Source organism: Mesoplodon densirostris, chromosome 11 (assembly GCF_025265405.1).
Source record: "Mesoplodon densirostris isolate mMesDen1 chromosome 11, mMesDen1 primary haplotype, whole genome shotgun sequence".
Taxonomy (NCBI): domain Eukaryota; kingdom Metazoa; phylum Chordata; class Mammalia; order Artiodactyla; family Ziphiidae; genus Mesoplodon; species Mesoplodon densirostris.
Window position 1 is genome coordinate 39,534,316 of NC_082671.1, and position 21,501 is coordinate 39,555,816.

A 21,501-nucleotide genomic window follows, 5' to 3' on the forward strand; every position below is an offset into this window, starting at 1 on the left:
AAGTTCAACGCAAACTTTTATCGTTTGCAGACATTTATTCACTTTTACTTTAGCATTTGAGTTGCTTTGTTCTATTTAAATTCCTTCAGTTTTAAAGTGCCCCTAGATAATTTCATAACAATGTTTCGAATTAAGAAAAGGCTGCATTAAGTGTATCAAGGGTCAGCTTTGCAAAGATACTTTGGTTTTGCTGCTATGTTGAAGGAAAATGCTTGTATAAATCTATTAAGCAGTTAAGTACTAGGTAAAATGGTGCTTGCTTCTGATTTCTTAGAGCTCTTTTGTTTTCTTCGCCATTAAGCTTATTCTGGGTTCGAAACAGGGTCTGCTCCGCAGATAATGATGAGTGTGGTGGTAATGAAAGAAAAAGAAAAGGAATTTTAGAAATGCCTAGAGAAAAACTTTTAATGATTTTTGTGCAACCATTGTAGGTTGTTGCTTTTTGTTTCTTGAAAGCGCCTGAATCTCTCACACCAGGTGTTCCTCTTTCCACTACAGGACTTGGAGCCGTCCCACCGGGATTCCACCTGTCTCCCCTTTCAGCTCCCGAAGTTTCCTTTCTCGAAGGCGTAGGCGACGTTTCTCCGCGAGTGGATTCCTCAACTGGCTTTTCCCGGAGGCCCGGCTCCACGTGACCTCCCCTAACACCTGTACCGCCACCAGCTCACAGCGCCCCCATCCTCTCCGCCAGGTACAGACCCGGCCTGGCTCCTCCTCCCCCAGGAGGTCATGGTCCGGTGCGAGCCTCGCTCGGGCCGGCAGGGGAGGGGCTGAGCTACGGCCCCGCAGCCGCTGGAGCCCTTGCAGCCGTATTATCACATGACTCGACGGCGGCGGTAGCCTTGGCAGCAGCCGCGCCGGCTCCGCAGGCTCGCCGGGTGGGCTCAGTTCCGCTCACGCAGGAGTCGAGCGCAGCGGACGGGGAAGGGACCTGCTGAAGCTGCGGCCGCCCAGCCGCTCCCGGAGCGCGCGGCATCTCCCCCGGCCCGGCCGGCCCGCTCCATGCCGCTCCATTGCGGAAGTGTAGCGGGGGGAGGGGGCGGCGGCGGCGGCACGGAGCGCGGGAGGCCGGAGCTCGGCCCCTTGCAGCACTAGGCTCTGGGAGCAGCGCGGCGCGCCCACCGGCCCGGCTGCCCGTGCGCCCGCCGCAGCCTGCATGCCCCGCGCTGCGCTTCGCCCGGCCCCAGCCGCCGCCCACTGGTCGCACAGCTGCTGCCGGGTGCCGGAGTAATATGCTCACTCGAGTGAAATCTGCCGTGGCCAATTTCATGGGCGGCATCATGGCTGGCAGCTCAGGCTCCGAGCACGGCGGCGGCGGCTGCGGAGGCTCGGACCTGCCCCTGCGCTTCCCCTACGGGCGACCCGAGTTCCTGGGGCTGTCTCAGGACGAGGTGGAGTGCAGCGCCGACCACATTGCCCGCCCCATCCTCATTCTCAAGGAGACCCGGCGGCTGCCCTGGGCCACTGGCTACGCAGAGTGAGTGCAGCGACACCGGCGGCGCCCCTGCTCTCCTCGCGGCCCTTCCCCGCACGCTTCCAGCCCTCCTCTCTCCTTGTTCCTCGGCCCCAGGGCCCTCCGCTGGCCGCTGGCGTCCAGGCCTCGGCGGGCACCTCTTTACTGACACTGGCCATTTCTCTCTCCTCCCACTCCCCTTTTCCCCAACCCCAAGGGCGCGGCGTCTCCAGCCCGGGTTTGGGTGGTAGCTGGGTGGGTGGCAGCGCTGGACCGTGGGAAAGCTAAGGCTGGACGCGGCTGTGAATCTGGTGGCTGTGACACTTGGAAGAAAGAGCGTGGAACAGCTCTGCTGAAGTTTGAAACACAGAAGGGAAATCTGGTGTCTGTGCTCCCATTTCCCCCAAATCTTTGTGCCTCCGCGTGAAGTTTGTGAGGTAGAGCTTGGAGGAACTGTCCCTGCGCCAGGGTTTGCGGGGGTGGGGCGGTTGTCCGAGCTCTGGAAGCGGCCGCGGCCCCGTGCTTGGTTGCACAGTTCAGAAGGTCTCAGTTTCTCTGATTTCAGCCTAAGAGCTCATTCGCTTCTCCTTTAGCAGGTAGGAAAACCCTGCGCCTTTAGTAAACGCCAATACTGTTTCCCCCAGTTCTCGGGGAGGGGGAAACTTCTTCCAGGTGTCTAATGATAGCATTTTGGTAATCAGTTTTGGTGATTAAGCGAGAGTTTGAGTGATCTACTATTTCAAGAACCGGTTGAGTTAGGTTGACGACCTGGAGTGGAACTGGGAAAGGAGAGAGGAAGGATTTTAATGGCCTTGCCCCAACCCTACGGCTACTGTTCCATTGACCATTAATGACCATCTTATGAACGATAGGGTAATGTTTCTTCCCCTATTCAGCGTTATGAAACTGGGAAACTCGGAAGGTGGAATTTAGCAGACCAGAGTTCCGGGATTAATAATGACCAGGTGGGTGTGCAAAAGTGCACGCAAACCCTTGATTCCTGGCACACCTGCCCCTTTTCCTTTAACTCCATCCGCTCTATAATCTGGGCCCTCCCTTACCAGTGCACAGCCTCGCCCGCTGATTGGTTCATCGGGGAACCAATCAGCTCTCCCGACGCCGGGGCGCTTCGATGCTGACCCTGTTCTGGTGGCCCGGATACCCCCGAGCAGGCCTGGTTCCCGACGCTCCGGGTTCCCGGGCAAGGTTTGGTTTGGGAGACGCTCTTCCTAGTATCTCGAATTCTCTTTTCCTTTGCCTTTCATCATACAACCATTTCTCCACCGGCTGAAATAGAAAATATATATAAATGGGGATAGATGACTGGAGTGTGAAAAAACAGTGAGGACACAGAAGTGAGAGTGATAGGTGCTAAAACAATAAAATTTAACACATAATAAAGGGCAAAGCATGGTAGAGAACGGTGAGGTTGGGGAGGTAGAAAATATCATTATACGTTTCAGGAGAAAGCTAAAGCAAAAACACCTGTGTGAGGGAAAAGTGCCTGCCAAAACACCAAGTACTGTTTCTCGATTGAAAAAAAAAAAAAAGTTTAAACGACCATTTGGACCTTTGCAAGGCCAAAGGCAACTTGGAGGCATACGTTGTCCTACAATTCTGTAGGTGGGGGACCTCGTGCCTGTCAAAAACCTGAATGTGTAGGGCCCATTGTCACTCCAGTGGGTTCCCCAGGGCAAGGGCACCTATCTGAAGGGCAGAGAGATAAGAAAAAAGATGTTTAAAACACAATGTGGAAGCTACTTGGACACGTAAAAGGAGTACCTCAGTTAGCAGGAAGGAAAGGAAAGGGGGAAAAAACAACCCGTTTCAAAATGTTTGGATCCTATCACAAGCACACGATGTGCCAAGGGCTGTAAAGAATATAAGGGAATCTGAAATGAGATGTGTGGGAGGGGTAGTCAGTTTCCTTATCTCTAAGAAGCTTATCTTACCCTAGACTAGGACACGAGGGAGGTTCAGTTGTAGGTTAGAAAGGCCACTGTAAGATGTTTAATTATTAAAGCTAGTTATAAAAGTAGTACATACTTGTTAATTCAAGCAAAGACCTGTGTACAAATGTTGTCCTGTCACTTCCCTCTGTCAGATGTTGTACTGTACCACTTCCTCAAACTTTGAACTATAGTTAATCTTCCTGCAAAAATACATCCTGAATGATCAAAATGGCTGAAATAGGGAAGGCGAGAGACAGACAAGTAGGAACTGTGCTTATGGTCAGAGGCCACTACCAGTAATATTGCCCAGGATATACTGGGAGGAGGAATTCTCTTTGTTCTGGAATGTAGCTTAGAGGGATGGAATTGGTAGGAAGATTGCTCAGAGTGGGGATCAGAGGGGTGCTCAGAGTCACAGCCTGAATCAGAAGCGGTTTGTTAACCTTTCCAGAAAGGGAGCTACTTTCTAAGCCTTCCTGGGGAGGAAGAATTGGCATCACTTGGTGACTGAGGAGTTAGAGTTGAACTCTAGTGTTGTTGAACTTTTGGATGGTAGGGGAAAAAAAAAGGTGAAATGGTCTATTTTTGCAACATATTGTTAATCCCTTTCAGAAGGAGATACTCTGTAGGTTATAGAACTAGAGAATTAGCTTAAGTGATGCCCGTAAGATTTGGGGATACAGAAACAGAAGTCCCTCGTTTATTCAGTATTAATTGGCATTGTGCGAGGTGGAATTTCCTGCTCCTCAGAAAGCCTCCTATTGTGGCTGAGCAGTTTAGCCATTTGATTCAGGGCTGTATGCTAGGTTGTAAAACATTGTAGTTACAGATAACATCCACAGAGCTAAAATCTTTCCCAAAACATTGATTAGCAAGTTTTACTTTTTAGTTTGTTGTTGAATCACTGACTTAGCCTGTTAGACCAGCTCAGAGAGAGCCCATGGGAAACAATAGTCTGACCCAGAGACCTCACATGGTAGCTGCTTCCTTTGTTTTCCACAAGTTTAAATAACCACCCAAGTGCTTCAAGGACCCGGAAGTCAGTTCAGTTTTTAATAGGTTAGAAGTGTATTTTGACTTTTCTTCTTCTTGACCTTTTACCCAACCTCTTTCCCACTGATGGTCAGTTGGATGTAGTGGATGTGGAGTTTGTGCCTGAAACTACGACAGTAGATAACGCCAGAGAATGTGCAGTCTCTGTATATGAAAGCATCGTATTCAAGTTTTATCAGTGGAAAATTTCTTTGCTTGTACAGAAAGAATAAATCATAATTATAATATTATCTTATTTAGATTATAGCTGTAACTATGCAATTTTTTTCCTATTACCTTTCTTATAAAAGTGCCCCAGACATGGGTATTTAAAGAAAGCTACTTTGAGAGTTTCTGTTAAATGTGCATTATATAAGTTCTTTCTGCCTCACAAAGTTCGAGATTGTGAAAATTTTGTTGCAATTTAACCTTATTTAAATCCAGCAAACGGCCCACAAGTATTTGGATTTATTTTGGAATCTATAGGCTCTTCCATCTCCCCAGTTATTGGCACTAATTAGCAATTATGAATAAATCGCATTAGTTGGCTGTGTATTGGTTTTTTTTGACATCTTTATTGGAGTATAATTGCTTTACAATAGTGTGTTAGTTTCTGCTTTATAACAAAGTGAATCAGTTATACATATGCATATGTTCCCATGTCTTCCCTCTTGCGTCTCTCTCCCACCCTCCCTATCCCACCCCTCTAGGTGGTCACAAAGCACTGAGCTGATCTCCCTGTGCGGTGCGGCTGCTTCCCACTAGCTATCTATTTTACATTTGGTAGTGTATATATGTCCATGCCACTCTTTCGCTTTGTCACAGCTTACCCTTCCCCCTCCCCATATCCTCAAGTCCATTCTCCAGTAGGTCTGTGTCTTTATTCGCGTCTTGCCCCTAGGTTCTTCATGACATTTTTTCCCCTTAGATTCCATATATATGTGTTAGCATACGGTATTTGTCTTTCCCTTTCTGACTTACTTCACTCTGTATGCAGCTCAATAACAAAAAAACAAACAACCCAATCCAAAAATGGGCTGTGCATTGTTGATAGCAGAGAAACCGCTATTTCTCCCTGGCTGCAAAGCTCAGAAATCCCCTGCCCTTTGTTTTTCCCTTCTGGCCTCCTCTAGTACACCCACCCCTCTTACACCTGGTAGCAGAGCTCCTCCCTGGGAACTCCCTCTTTGACTTTTGCAACTGAAGAACCTTGAGCTTCTCCACTTCTTGTTGGATAAGGAGGAAAAGAAATGAATGGGGTGTGGTGTTAGGGGGCTTTCACTTAACGGAGCTCTCCATAGCACTTTTTTGCAGATCCGTGCAGAGTAGCCTAAAATATTTCATCTACCTTTGTACTAACCTGCAGAAGGTATTAATTTACTATTTTAAAGCAGGTGGCTAAGCTCTCCTCCATTTTTCAGATTATAATGAATTCATTTCCTCTGGGGTGGAGCTCCTGGGCTGTCCCTTTTCTTAGAAACATGGATCAGCTTCCTTCAAAGACTAGTGATGCTTCAGGCAGAGGATTTAATTATCGTGAGGGGTTGTGTTTATCTTATCCTGTGTTGCAGCCCCAGTTACATAGACATCATCTCTGATTTTACCCCACCACACAGTGCTTCCTTATTATATCAATAGTTACATGCATACCGACTGATAACTTAAAACTGACTGCATGATAGAATTGTTTTCTAAAAATGTATAATGTTATTGAAGATAATTTAGAAATTTGAGATATAATTGACATAACATACTAGTTTCAAGTGTACAGCATAATGATTCAATATATGCATGTATTGTGAAATAATCACAATAAGTCTAGTTAACACCCATCACCACACACAGATACAGTTTTTTTTTCTTGTGATGAGAACTTTTACTCTTAGCAACTTTCAAATATACAATACAGTATTATTAACTATAGTCACCATGCTGTACATTACATGCCCAGGACTTATTTGATAACTGGAAGTTTGTACAATTCTGTGTCTGTGAGTTCGGTTGTTTTTTTCTTTTCTTTTTTTTTAGGTAAGAAGTGAATTTATTTAGAGAGAAACACACTCCACAGAGTATGGGCGAGAGTGGCCAGTTTTTTTCTTCTTTAAGTTTCCAAATATAAGTGAGATCATATGGTATTTGTCTTTCTCTGAGTTATTTCACTTAGCATAATACCCTTAAGGTCCATTCATGTTGTTGTAAATGGCAGGATTTCCTTCTTTTTTATGGCTGAATAATATTCCAATATATATACATGGAATATTATATATATGGAATATATATATATATCTATCTCATATTTTTTTCATTCATCCATTGATGGACACTTAGGTTGTTTCCATGTCTTGGCTGCTGTAAATAACGTTGCAATGAACTTGGTAATGCAGGTATCTTTTTGAGTTAGTATTTTTGTTTCCTTCAAATAAATACCTAGAAGTGGAATTGCTAGATCCTATGATAGTTCTATTTTTAATTTTTTGAGAGATCTCCGTACTGTTTTCCATATTGGCTACACTAATTTACCTTCCCATCAATAATGTACAAAGTTTCCTTTTTTTCCACATCTTTATCGACACTTGTTATTTGTCATCTTTTTGATGATAGCCATTCTAAGAGGTGTGAGGTGGTATTTTATTGTGGTTCTGATTTGCGTTTCCCTCATGATTAGTGATATTGAACACTTTTTCATGTACCTATTGGCCATCTGTACGTCTTTGGCAAAAATGTCTATTTGTATATCCTCCACTCGTTTTAAAAATCAGATTTTTTTTTTTTTTGCTGTTTACTTATATGAGTTCTTTATATATTTTGGCTATAAACCACTTATCAGATATGTGATTTGCAAATATTTTCTCCCATTCGGTAGATTGCCTTTTTATTTCTTTGGTGGTTTCCTTTGCTGTGCAGAAGCTTTTGAGTTTGATGTACTTCCACTTGTTTATTTTTACTCTTGTTGCCTGCTTTTGGTGTCAAATCCAAAAACTCATCACCAAGATCGATGTCAAGGAGCCTACTGCCTATGTTTTCTAGGAGTTTTATGGGTTCAGGTCTTACATTCAAGTCTTTAATCCATTTTGAGTTAATTTCATGTATGATGTAAGGTAGTAATTCAGTTTTTCTTTTGCATGTGCTATCCATTTTCCCCAACACCACCTATGAAGAGACTGACCTTTCCCCACTGTATGTTCTTGGCTGCTTTGTCATAAATTGATTTACCATATAGGTATGAGTTTATTTCTAGACTCTTTGTTCTGCTCCATTCATCTATGTGTCTGTTTTCATGCCCATACCATACTGGTTGGATTTACTATCACTTTATAATATAGTTTTAAATCAGGAAGTGTGATGCCTCCAGTTTTGTTCTTGTTAAAGATTGCTTTGGCTATTTGAGGTCTAATGTGGTTCCATACAAATTTTAGGATTGTTTGTTCTATTTCTGTGAAAGATGCCATTGTAATTTTGATAGGAATTGCGTTGAAACTGTAGATTGCTTTGAGTAGTATGGACATTTTAACAATATTCTTTCAACTCATGATCATAGAATATCTTTTCATTTATTTGTGTCTTCAACTTAATTTATCAGTGTCTTATAGTTTTCAGTGTGCAGGTCTGGTCTTTTACCTCCTTGGTTACATTTATTCCTATTTTATTCTTTTTGAAGCATGTAAATGGACTTGTTTTCTTAACTAAAAAATTTAAAAAATAAGTTAATTTAAAAATTAAATTATATATGTCTTTATAATTTTCTCTGATTTGCCTAATTTGAACAGAGGATTGATATTTTTTCCCCCTTGAATTTATGCCATTCTCCCTCAGGAAATAAACAACATTCATCTGCTTCCATTACTTCTCTCACCCAATCAGTGAAATCATTTCATTCGTATGCTGGGTCCATAATATAAGACACAGTCATCTTCCTCAAGAAAATTTTATGGCATAGTCTTTCCCCCTTTAGTGTCATTCTTTGAAATTAAATTGAAGTGAAATCATGGACTATTAAGATTACAAGAGACCAGCACTGCGGGTGGGGGAAGTTGTTTGTTTTGTTTTTAATGTCTTAATGCTTCTGGGCAATTTCAAATCTCAGTATCTGGAGCCTTTAAGTCACAATAGGGAAGCAAATTGTTCTTTTCAGCAAGCATTATGATTAGCTGCAAAGTCCTCTGTACCTGAAGGTAGCAAGACCTTTATACATACCTGTATAAAGGTATGAATAAAGAAAAAATTATCCTAACCCTTGTTAAAAAGGTAAGAAAGACTTTATTCAAGGCTATTGCAATAGGGGCATTGTATTAAGGGAGAGAGATCAGACTCAACTCCAACTACAGCAAAGACAGATGGAAATTTATAACCCAAGAACAGAGTGATGAGGTCAGTGGATGGAAAATTACTAAGAGGAAATGTCACGGGTAGGGGGATTCTTGCTGAAGGTAGGTCAAGGAGTTACACATCAAAGGTAGGAGATGAGGAAATTGATCAGATTTCAAGGGTGATCAGATTTGACTGCTAAGTAGGGACATAAAAAAACCAAATTTCTTATTTATTATCATCAATGGTTCATGAAATAAAGGATATTTTAAATCAGAAGTGTAGAGGCATATAATCTCAGCAAAAAGAACAGTTTTTAGTTTTTTGAAAATGCTATGCTCCTATTTTTCTAATTTTTCACAGACTCAAAACCATGTATTTTACCTGTCCTGGAGGATTCCCAAGACCCTTTACAGTTTTGAACTTTGTGAGTTACTGGGGTTAGGCTGAGAGTCAGTGTCTTTCCTTCCAGGCTGAGGTTATTCCCAGTGGGGCCTGCTGGCTCCTTTATTGTGATTACAGTTTTGAATCCCCCAGTACTTTATTATGAAATTTTTCAAATATCCAGAAAAGTTGAAACCATTATATACTTCTTAGCACCCGTATGTGCCCACCATCTAGATTCTACAATGCACATTTTGCTATATTTGCTTAATCATTTGCCTATCCATCAATCCATTCTTTTTATTTTTTATTTTTTATTTTTTTTGGTGGGGGGTACGCGGGCCTCTCACTGTTGTGGCCTCTCCCGTTGTGGAGCACAGGCTCTGGACGCGCAGGCTCAGCGGCCATGGCTCACGGGCCCAGCCGCTCCACGGCATGTGGGATCTTCCCGGACCAGGGCACGAACCCGTGTGCTCTGCATCGGCAGGCGGACTCTCAACCACTGCGCCACCAGGGAAACCCCATTCTTTTTATTTTTAAGTGTGTATTTCCTTTGGTCCAATGGCATTGATTTATGCTATTAAGTTATTTTCCACAGTAAATTAAGTTAGGTTTGAGTAGCTTTGACTTTCTCAGTTGAGAAAACTACCAAACCATTAGGTCCTCATCCATGTGGGAGGGAGGCAGGAGGGGACCCAGATTTAACTCTTACAACTTGGTGCCCTGCAAATGCTCACTCAGTCCGTATGCTTTCCATAACTTAGCACTCACATAACTGAGAGCTTTACATGGGGTCAAACTGAAGAGTAGAAATAGTTGACATCTCTTTGCTGTGCTCTTGTTCAATTAAATCAGTGGGAAATTGGTTTAAAACTTGAGTCACTCCTCTTTTCAACTGGTAACCAGTCAGGTGAATATTATCTGAGGAGTAGTCTGTTTAAAAAAGACTTAAGAATGTGTTGCCTGAAAAGTGCTTAGTGAATAATAAAGACACCATTGAGCTGTGTTTACCTTACTTCTGAAGCAGATGTAATCCACTCGGAAACTTAGGGAAATTAAAGTACTTGCTTAATTGCTCTTTTTCCAGGGAGGAATGTGAATCCGTTGTGCTTTCTTTGATATACAATTTCTGACTTAGTTTTCTTTAAATGACTGTAAAATTTAAATGCTTACCTGTATTTTCTTTCTATGCTTATTTATGAGAAAAGATAATGATACCACCAAGTTACATCTGTAGAGCTCTGTATAGTCCCTGCCATGTATACTTACATATAAGCATCTGTTATCCATGTTTAATAAAAGGAAAATGAGGCCCAGAGAGAACTTAAGTTACTTTAGAATCTCATACCGTCCCGTGATCCTAGTGTGACCATGGCTGAATCATTGAACCTGACCATTTGTTGTGTGAAATTTTTCATTAATAAAAAGGCATCATATCCTCATAAACAAAATGCCACAGAAGAGAGTGTGTAAAGTATTTAATTACTCAAAGGAAACTAATAAAGCCTAATCTCTAGGTGTCTTTAAATTCCGTAAGGGCAAATTAGCACATCAAGTTTTGTATGAAAGGATGCTTTTCAAAGCTTTTAAAAATAGTTCTACTGAGCATAATAGACATTTTAAAAATTAACTTTCTTAATATATGTGCATTTCCTATGTTTAACAGTCCAGATATTTTCAAAATTACCATCTTTTCCTAACTTCAAATTGCTTCCCCCCCATTTTAATGTTTTTGGAAACCCTGTAAATCTTAAAACAAATCTGTACATTTTATGTAGTGATGTTTTTCTAAAGTTAATAAATAGATCATGTGTTTTACTATTAACAGCTACTTAGACATGAGGAAGTAGACTGAGGAATTTTGAATAATGGGGCCCAAGTCCTGAGTCAGGTTTTATGAGACAGTACTTTTAAAAGTTACTTTGGGAATTCTGTTACCTAAGTTCTTCTTACTTAAGCGCAATCAAGTCTGAATGGGAATGTTTCAACTTCGAGGGCCAGCAAGGCCAGCAGTGCTCGGAGTGGCCTTCATTTGCTGGTCCTTGGCCTCATGGGCTCCCCCAGGGCTGTCTTGGGGAGTGCATGCCTTGGCATCTTGGACTAGTCAGGTCTAATGGAGCCTTGCTGGCTGGCTGGGCTGTGTAATGAATCATTGCAGGGCTGTGGGGCTGGCAGAGATCAATTATTTGCCAAGCTGAGGTGACTGAGGTTATTCGTGCACTCTACTGTCCTTTCAGGGAGTTGACAGACAGACATTTAAGCTATTGAAGAACAGTGCCTTTCTACTAGATAACCTTTTTCATATAAGCATAGGAGGGGAAAAAAATCTCAAGTGATAAATTGATTTTTTAAATAAAAGTGCAGTGAATTATTGAATTGCTATATTTAAGTGGTTGGCCACGGTGTACTAATAGTCATTCTTTACCTTTTTGAAAAGGTGAACATTGACAAGTTATGTTTAGAAGACACAGCTGGCAAAAATAAGAGGTAGAAAATAAATGCTTAGTAGGAAGCAGATTTTAAGGGACGCTGAATATGAATAACTCATAAGAGGATGTCAGGAGATGGAGGGAACCAAACTGGTATTACTTTAGAAAGAACTATTAAGTGGGTTTTTTGTTGTTGTTTGTTTTGTTTTTGTTTTTATATAGAAGAGGAAATATCCACAGTATTTTGTTGCAAATAAATAGCCTATGAGGATATTATAGCCTAAAATATATGTTTGGGAAAAACCAAGCGATTTTTTTAGCCTTTACCCCGTAAAGTAGGGTTTAGAATAGGGCCAAAGAGCCAGATTAGATAGCCTCGTGGCACCCTGCCCTGTGGTTATTAATAATGGGGCCATGCTGCCTGGTTGTTAGAACCAGGTGTTCAGAGCAGCAGCAAATGGGAAGAAAAGGAGAATTGGCAACTCAGACTACAGCAGCTGGTGTTTATTTTTTTAAAATATCCAGGTGCTCAGATGGGAATTGCAGGGGCCTGTCGTTGAAGCCCTGCCTCTCGTCCTCTCTCTGTGTCCCTGGTCATCAGGTCAGTGCTGACAGCGGCCACTTGGCCACGCCAGCCCTTTCCCACCTCGCATACCACCTGAAGTCCTGCCTGCTGCCTTGCCATCCTCAGGGGCACCACGAGGTGTCATTGGCCTTGGGTGTCATGGGTCTTGGGTGGTGCTGTGGATTCCCTCCAGTCCTGGTTCCCAATCTTCTCACTATTATGCACCCATTTATTTATTTATTTTCTTGGATGGATCCCTCATGAACGATTTTGTCCGGCAAGCTGTATAAAAAATAAGTATTGCTGCCCCTTAACATTTTTTTTAAACCAGACACAGTATTTTCTAGCCAGTAGGAGGGGTGGGTGTGGTAATAACATTTAAGCCGAATGCAAAGGATTAACTTTTGTTTCAGTTACTGTATGAGTCCTTACTGCACACAACCTATCTTTCATTAGCTTTTTCCCCTTCAATATTTAAAATAGCTTAGGTCTGTTATTGCTGCCTTCCCCAATTCGTAAGCAGCATGGACCACAAGTTGGAACTCTGCTGACAGCCTTGGCTTGTGTACCACCCCTGGGTTTTCAGCTCAGATTCATGTCAAGATTATTTTGTTTGGGATTCGAATGTGTAACACCTTCCCAGAGCACATTACGTCAAAGTCCCCGACGTCCTTTTCCTTGTTGAAAAATGATGTTTTTTAAGTTTTATTTTCTTAGCTCGCAAAGTGTTGCAAGTTGCCTGAGAAGCCTGATGCTTGTCAGCTGTAGATTTAATTAAACTCATGCGAGAGTTTTGTTTTGTTTTTTTCTAGCAGAGTTTTGACCCTTGGGCAAAAGTTTATCTTGTAACAATTTTTAAAAATTAATTAATTAATTTTTATTTATTTTTGTCTGCGTTGGGTCTTTGTGGCTGCGCGCGGGCTTTCTCTAGTCGCGGTGCACGGGCTTCTCATTGCTGTGGTTTTTCCTGTTGCAGAGCACGGGCTCCAGGGTGTTCGGGCTTCAGTAGTTGTGGCTCGTGGGCCCTAGAGCGTGAGCTCAGTGGTTGTGGCGCACGGGCTTAGTTGCTCCGCAGCATGCGGGATCTTCCCAGACCAGGGCTCGAACCCATCTCTCCTGTATTGGCAGGCGGACTCCCAACCCCTGTGCCACCAAGGAAAGCTGTCTTGTAACAATTTCTATCATCCACTGACTATGGGTGAGAAGAACTTAAAAACATCTTTAGATGTCTTCTAACCTGCCAAGGTAGAGGAAGAATTAGTGTTTTTAAAATGATAAACTTTTTTTCCTCATCACAGAATTGATATGTGTGCACTATAGGCACTTTAAAATTCTTATAAGTACTATAAAGAACATAAAAATTATCCATAAATTCTATCATTCATAATCAGCTTCAACTGATAATTTGTATCTCTAAGTACATTTGTATTTGTTTACGAAATGGGATAATTCTACATACTGATTAGTTTTTTCATCTGAAATGGAGTGACTATCTATCTCTCCATGTAAATACATATTTTACTCTGTCATTTTTAACAGCTCCATTGTATTCCATTGATGATTTTAACATACATTTTTTTTTTTTTGGTGGTGGTAACCAATTTTTTACTATTAAAAACAGTCCTGGGATGGACTTCCCTGGCAGTCCAGTGGTTGAGACTCCCCCTTCCACTGCAGGGGGCACAGGTTCGATCCCTGGTCGGGGAACTAAGATCCCACATGCCGTGTGGCATGGCCAAAAAAAAAAAAAAAAAAAAAGTCCTGGGATGAATATCCTTGAAGCCAAATCTTCATTAAACCATCATTTGAAAAGTGACATTTTTTTTCTGGGAAAAATCTTCAAATTGGACTTCTCCAGTATTTCTAGTGACATTATTCAATAGTTTGAAAAGATCAATGTTCAGGGTGAACATTATTTTGAGAAATGGCAGTTATGTACCTTATTTTAAAGAACTTTACCAAAGTAATGTTTTTGGTGAGCCAGGCTTCTTTTTTATATTTAGGATTAAATAATTTGGTTTAGAAAAATGACCCTTAAGGACTAGTTTAAGACCCTACTCCGAAGAATTCCCCAATGATTCTGTTGTGTCTTCAAGGCTAAAGGCACTCATTGGCTATCATGCATTTGAGAGATAATTGGTGACATCTTTTGTTTTTATTTAATTGTTTGAACTTTTAATGAAAAATCTTGAGGGTGTGGGCATTGTCGTATACATTTTAATTCCTCTAATACTTAATATAGAGCTATATACATCAATGCTCAAATATATATACCGGAAATAGTGGGGGGACATAATGAATATAGTTCTTTTAATTTCAAATGAAGCACAGGTCACCTTTGTTCTATAGGCTGATTTCAAATTATGAGCTCAACACCTGGGAATACAACAGTTACCACAATATTTACAAGTTTCAGTCAAATGTCTGAATGTCACTAAGTTTCTGTTGGAGGCATTGCATGGTATCCTCTGCATCTGGACTGCCCTGTGGGGAAACAGGGGTAAAATGCATTAGCTTTCTGACTCTTAGCTGGAGGTAAGCAGTGAGAACAGTGAAGTAGATTTCTTGATATATATTAATGAGTGGCTGGGAATGGAAGTCTGTCTGTATGGATACTGAGTTCAGAAACCCACTGAAGTTTCTGAATATCATCAGTCCTTTGTCTGCCCTCTCACCTGCTCAGGTTTTTTTGTTTTTTTGTTTTTTTATTTTTTGTTTTTTTCCCTCCTCCATTTTCTTTCTGGTTTTTTTTGGGGGGGTGAGGGTGGAGGTTTGGTATATTCATAAGATGCTTGCTTATTAATCCTTTCTCAGTGCACAAGCTGAAGCATTATTGAATTAAGCACAATCTATGATTTAGTTCACCTATGGATTAGATTGTTTGTACTGAAGCTTGCACTTTTGGTTTGGTATGAAAACTCAAAGTCACACAATGTAATTGGTCCATTTCCCTCTCTGCCCAACCCCAGCCCGATATCTTCTAACTTAAAATCATGTGCATGTAGATATGCACCAGTTAGAATAAAATTCTTTACTCAAATTTAATTTCATTAAATTCTACTCCTAAATTGGTGTCGGTTCCTAAGCTGATCCTGAGGAGTTTCTGTTTTTGTCAGCTATACAGGCACATCTCAGAGATAAAATAGTTTCAGTTCCAGACCATTCAATAAAGTGAATATCACCAATAAAGTGAGTCACATGAATTTTTCGGTTTTCCCAGTGCATATAAAATTTATGTTTACACTATACTGTAGTCCAGTGAGTGTATAATAGCATTAGGTCTGAGAAAAATGTACATACCTTAGGTAAAAAAATACCTTATTGCTAAAAAATGCTAACAATCATATTAGCCTTCCGTGAGTTGTAATCTTTTACATCTTTATTGTAATGTTACAATAGTAACATCAAAGATCACTCATCATGGATGACCGTAACAAACATAACAACTGAAAAAAATTGAAATATTGCAAAAATTACCAAAATGTGGTACAAAGACATGAAGTGAGCAAATCCTGTTGGAAAAATGGTGCCGATAGATTTGCTTGATGCAGGGTTGCCACAAACCTTCAATTTGTAAAAAAAAAAAAAAAAAAAAAAAAGAAAAAAGAAAAAAGAAAAAAAAAAGAAAAAAATGCAGTATCTGAAGCACAATAAAATGAGTACAATAAAATGAGGTATGCTTGTATATATGTTATATTTACTGTATTGGAAATTAAAACTGAGAAATTAAAAAAATTTATAAATTTAGTTAAAAAGAAACATGGAAACATTTTTAATAAAAAAATACCCATGTTTTCCAGAACAAAACCCAATTTAGTAAGAAGAGTGGCATCATTATACACTCACAAGTCCCTTTATTGTCTGCCTTAATAGAAGACAGCTGGATTCGTATCTGCTTCTGCACTTAATAGGTTGTACTATCACACTCATGAGTAAACTCCACTCATACTCATGAAAGAATGAGTGTGAAAAAGGAAAGTAACATCATAGCATTATGATGAAAATAATTTTGACCTCATATATCCCTTGAAAGGGTCTTTGAGTTTCCCTGGTGTTCCCAGATCATACTTTGAGAACTGCCAGTGTGGAGAATAAACAGTTAACATAACTTTCTGCCTTACTATTTTATTTGGCTGCGCCGGGTCTTAGTTACTGCGTTCGGGATCTTCTTTGTGGCATGTGGGATCTAGTTCCCTGATCAGGGATCAAACCCGGGCCCCCTACATTGAGAGCGTGGAGTATTAGCCCCTGGACCACCAAGGAAGTCCCTCTGTCTTATTTTTTGAACTCCATTTTACAGATAGAAAACCTTAGACCACTTTAAAAACGTTCCAGTGGAATGTATCAATAGCTCTTCCACTTCCAATATGAATATTTGTACTGATTCAGGAATACACTTCCACACTCTCTGTGGTTTTTATTCCAGATGGTGGAGTACTTTGCTCCAAAGGGCCGTGTGTCATTATGTTTGGGCTCTTTAAGACCATTAGACAGTTGAGAGGGGTTAGTATTATCTATCTTTAATAGATAATAAAAACAATAGGGGCCAGAATTTGCTAGAGTTAGGGTTAAAAGTATATATCTTTGAGCACTTTAGGTTTATGGCAATTCTGGGATTATTTAGTAGTGTATTGTACTGGTTTTCTTTGTATCGTTTATCACAGATTTGCTGTATACTTCACATGAGCTAAGGGGCAGAATATACAGAGATTTTAAGAGGCTTACATTCTCGTTGGGAAGATAAATTCATGAAAAGATTAAAATCTAAGCCTAGTGTGACATAGGAGTAGCATGGTGCTGGGGGAAGATGAGAACCTCAAAGAGGCAGCTTGAGGTCATCCTGGCTCTTCTAACCAGCTCATGGCTTCAGCAATCTGGTTCACTTTATTAGTTCTCAGTTAAGTCATTGACTGAGTCCTTTCCAGCTAGGAGATGCTGAGTAAGTACCTCCTTACTCAAGCACAACAGAGGTTGTGCACTGATTAGTTATTTTTTACTGACTTGTAAGGTACTTGTATACAGTTCATAAAAGTTAATGCTTTTTCATTTGCCTTATTTGTTTTATCATAAATAAAATCTCTGGAGGATCTGTTGGCTGTTTTGCATGTTAGCAAAGGTGGTAGTGAATTGAAAATCTAATTACATGTGATTTAATGATACAAACTTCTGAATCTAACAGCCTGGTAAACTCAGGGTGGTGGAATGGAGACTAAGCCTCTTGCCTGGAGGATCGCCTTCCGTCCCCACATCCTGTGCAGCCATGAAGAGTGAGCACCAAGCACAGACTGTAACATTGTTTCTAGAACAAACAAAATAAAAAATTCTAAACAAACAGTTTATCCTGGATTAAAAGGGACTAAATTTATAGGCCTTTTTCCCCCTCTAATTCTTGGAGAGTAATGAAGCAGTTACTGTATCTGTCCAGAAAAGTTTTGATTTGAAGTATTTGTGTAGAAGGACCCATTTTTATCAGCGAGGCAGGTAAAATTATGGTGGTGATGATTCCAGCATAATTGGTTCCCGTTGGTTCCACTCTGGGATGTCCTTTTTTAAGGCATGATTCAGTTAGAGCCAAACCATAATTTGTAAAGTATGTAGATGTCTGAATAGAGTATATGAAAAGTTGAAACAGATGTGAAATTGGTAGAAACCTACTGATCCTTCCAGAAAAAAAAGGAATGAAGATCACAACCAGTGTTGAATTTAGTTCCTCTGGTTAGCCCCAAGTTGCCTGAGGGTGGGTGACCTGAGGACATCTGTAGTGCTCTCAGAATTGTGCTGTCACTTGGTACAGAGCTAATGTCCTCTACTTTGGCAGTTAAACTGTTGTTGTGGAAAACAGCTGTACTTGATGTAATTTAAATCAATATCTGTGCTGTATGCGGCCTTGTAGCCACTTTATCACTCTACTCTTGTCAGCATCTCTGACCTAAGAGTAAAGGACGCGGTATCTTGCTTCAGATTTGGTTTTGAAAACTCATGGAAGTCAAATTATATTTTAAAAGCACTGGGAAGCTGGCTACTTAAAGTTTGTCACCATGGGACATATTTTCACAGCGTTGAGAATAGTTCTGTTAATCAGTATTGGTTCTTTGTGAATATGCTACATTTTTCTATAGTGGAGGATAAATATAGTGGTAGGTTCATTTCAGATGCCAAGTGACCAGCTGCTAGCTTCAATAGCTCTTTGAAGATCATCAGGGGTAAATGGCTAGGAATGAGTGGTTGGGTCATTACCTACTTCAGCTTCCTCCCTATTTTGCTTTTTGATACTCTAAGAGGATTGATTTACTTTCGGTATCTGTTCATACCAGAATCGCTTGAACATCCATTTCTATAGTAGGGTTATTCCAATTTAAATAGGAACGATTCAAAACAGTATGTGCCACTAATTTTTCTCACAAGAAACACTCTTAGTGTTTGAACTTAAATTACATGTCCTTTCCTGGGATATATTTATTTTTACCATATCTCAAAGCAGGGTTTTACCTCATTTGTAAAGCTAATTTTGCAGTATTATTAGGAAACTAAGTAATTTAGGTGTTTTGTTCCTTAAATATAATAAGTTAGGTATTTATAAGTTGAAGGGTGAGTTATCTCCATTTCATACCGCATGGCATTCAAGCTTCTTAGAATATGTTATGGGACACACACCAAAAACAGAACAGAAAATGTTTAGATTGTGTTATGTTAGTAAAATAAACAGTTTGATTATTTTCTTTAATAAACATAATTTTAACAATCTATGATCAGTAATGCCCACTTTTTTTTCTACAGTAAAAACCATTGAATCATATACTTTATTTTATTTTTTAACATCTTTATTGGAGTATAATTGCTTTACAATGGTGTGTTTGTTAGTTTCTGCTTTATAACAAAGTGAATTAGTTATACATATGTCCCCATATCTCTTCCCTCTTGCATCTCCCTCCCTCCCACCCTCCCTATCCCACCTCTCTAGGTGGGCACAAAGCACTGAGCTGATCTCCCTGTGCTATGCAGCTGCTTCCCACTAGCTATCTATTTTACGTTTGTAGTGTATATATCCATGCCACTCTCTCACTTTGTCACAGCTTACCCTTCCCCCTCCCCATATCCTCAAGTCCATTCTCTAGTAGGTCTGTGTCTTTATTCCCGTCTTACCCCTAGGTTCTTCGTGACATTTTTTTCCTTAGATTCCATATATATGTGTTAGCATACGGTATTTGTCTTTCTCTTTCTGACTTACTTCACTCTGCAGGACAGACTCTACTTCCAACCACCTCACTACAGATAACTCAATTTGTTTCTTTTTATGGCTGAGTAATATTCCATTGTATATATGTGCCACATCTTCTTTATCCACTCATCTGTTGATGGACACTTAGGTTGCTTCCATGTCCTGGCTATTGTAAATAGAGCTACAATGAACATTTTGGTACATGACTCTTTTTGAATTATGGTTTTCTTAGGGTATATGCCCAGTAGTGGGATTGCTGAGTCATATGGTAGTTCTATTTTTAGTTTTTAAAGGAAACTCCATATTGTTCTCCATAGTGGCTGTATCACTTTACATTCCCACCAACAGTGCAAGAGGGTTCCCTTTTCTCCACACCCTCTCCAGCATTTATTGTTTGTAGATATTTTGATGATGGCCATTCTGACTGGTGTGAGATGATATCTCATTGTAGTTTGACTTGCATTTCTCTAATGATTAATGATGTTGAGCATTCTTTCCTGTGTTTGTTGGCAATCTGTATATCTTCTTTGGCAAAATGTCTATTTAGGTCTTCTGCCCATTTTTGGATTGGGTTGTTTGTTTCTTCAATATTGAGCTGAATAAAGCCCACTTTTAATAAGCCATACCGGGTACAAATAAAACTTAGATTATGTCAGCTAGGTTGAGAGGAAACATTGTTAATTCAGTTTTCAGTCAGTTAACATTTATTAAACTCCTACTGAATATAAAGCTCTAAAGTATGAAAAAAAATGCATTCCCTATCTTCAAGAAGTTCACAGGTTAGCCGGGGAGATATAGTATGTATCTAAATATAAGACAGTGAACTACCGTGATAAAGGAATTCAACAAATGCAATGGGAACTCAGCAAATGGGAACTCAGACTATAAATTTAGTCCCTTAATTCTGGTGGGATTGGGGAAAATGGGAAGGGGGTTAGCAAAGCTGACGCTGGTCTAACTCTTGAGGAATGGGTATTGGATAGAGGAGGCATATGAGGGAGACAACAGCGTGAGTAAAAGCATGATGGTGTGAAAGTGGCTATTTCTGGGAATTAGAATTATCTTTTGTGACAGTTTGTAGGTATACATTTGTTGAAGCTCCTCAGAGAAAATCTCCACCTGGAGTCCGAACCGCCTGGCACTAGACATAGAATGATCTTCTCTTCTTATGGAAAGAGTGGGTGCTGATAAAATTTTGATTGCTCTTTTTGTTTGCCAGGCATGGCCTCTGAAATCTCCTGTAAGATTTGTGCTTCCCTTCATTATGGTAAAAAGAACCGTATCTGAATGATGCTTCTGTATTTAGAAATCCTGCTGGGTTGCTCTTGAGATATACACCTTCACGTTATGTATTGAGGAATGGAGGGGAAATGGGAGATTAGACCTAGTGGGATTTGTCATGGTTGGAGGTCTAAGGTGAATTCACTGTGGACCACAGCTCTTGCTGTAGGAAAGGTAATAATGATGAGGGGCATCCTCCCTCGTGTGCTGGTCGCATCACCTGAATATGTCCTGCAGAAGCTCTGCTACAGTCTGTGCCAACCCCCCCCCCCCCCCCCGGCCTACCTGATTGAATCACCAGGGAAGTAGAGCACATTCTAGAAAACAGGGTCGTAGGACGTGAAGGCCCTGCCTGAGGCACAGAGCTGCAGACATTGCTGGTACTGCCTGTGTTTGACAAGACATTAGAGAGCCACTGAAACCCTAAGCCAATGTTTCTCTTGCCCTGAGATTTCTGACTCATTGCAATTAAAATCAAAGTAAGACCTAGTCCAGAAAGTGTCAGACCTTAAAAAAAAAAAGTGCACAGAGGCCAGGGACAGGGCTGAAAAGGTAGATTGAGGTGAAGAGAGTGAAGGCCCTTGTATATCATAATAAGGAAGTTTATACCATAAATAGTGGGTAGCCACAAAGGATGTTTTTAGTAATCAGGTGTTGGGAATAACATGATGAGATATTTTGGAAAAATAACTGGTAGTCACAGGAGAGAAACAGGTGAAGGTGAGGTATGATGGTGAATGAAAGAAGAGGGGACTGTTGGAGGGCTTCTAGATGTAGAGCTAGCAGACTGCGGGGGCTGATTGGGAATGAGGAGGAGGTATGCAGTAGGGACATGGAGCACTTTACCCCTTCTCTGATTCTCTTCTTGTCAGGACACATGG

The 21,501-nt window shown here is 40.7% G+C and overlaps 1 protein-coding gene across 1 annotated transcript in view; it reads left to right on the top strand.

Moving 5' to 3' along the window:
- The first annotated feature begins 1,220 nt into the window (after positions 1-1,220).
- The window catches only part of PPM1H (protein phosphatase, Mg2+/Mn2+ dependent 1H), a 265,272-nt gene continuing 244,991 nt past the window's right edge, over positions 1,221-21,501 (top strand). Inside the window, exon 1 of the mRNA XM_060112773.1 lies at positions 1,221-1,477. Within this exon, the coding sequence (XP_059968756.1) occupies positions 1,233-1,477 (245 nt within the window). The 5' untranslated portion in view covers positions 1,221-1,232. The remainder of the gene's footprint in view (positions 1,478-21,501) is intronic.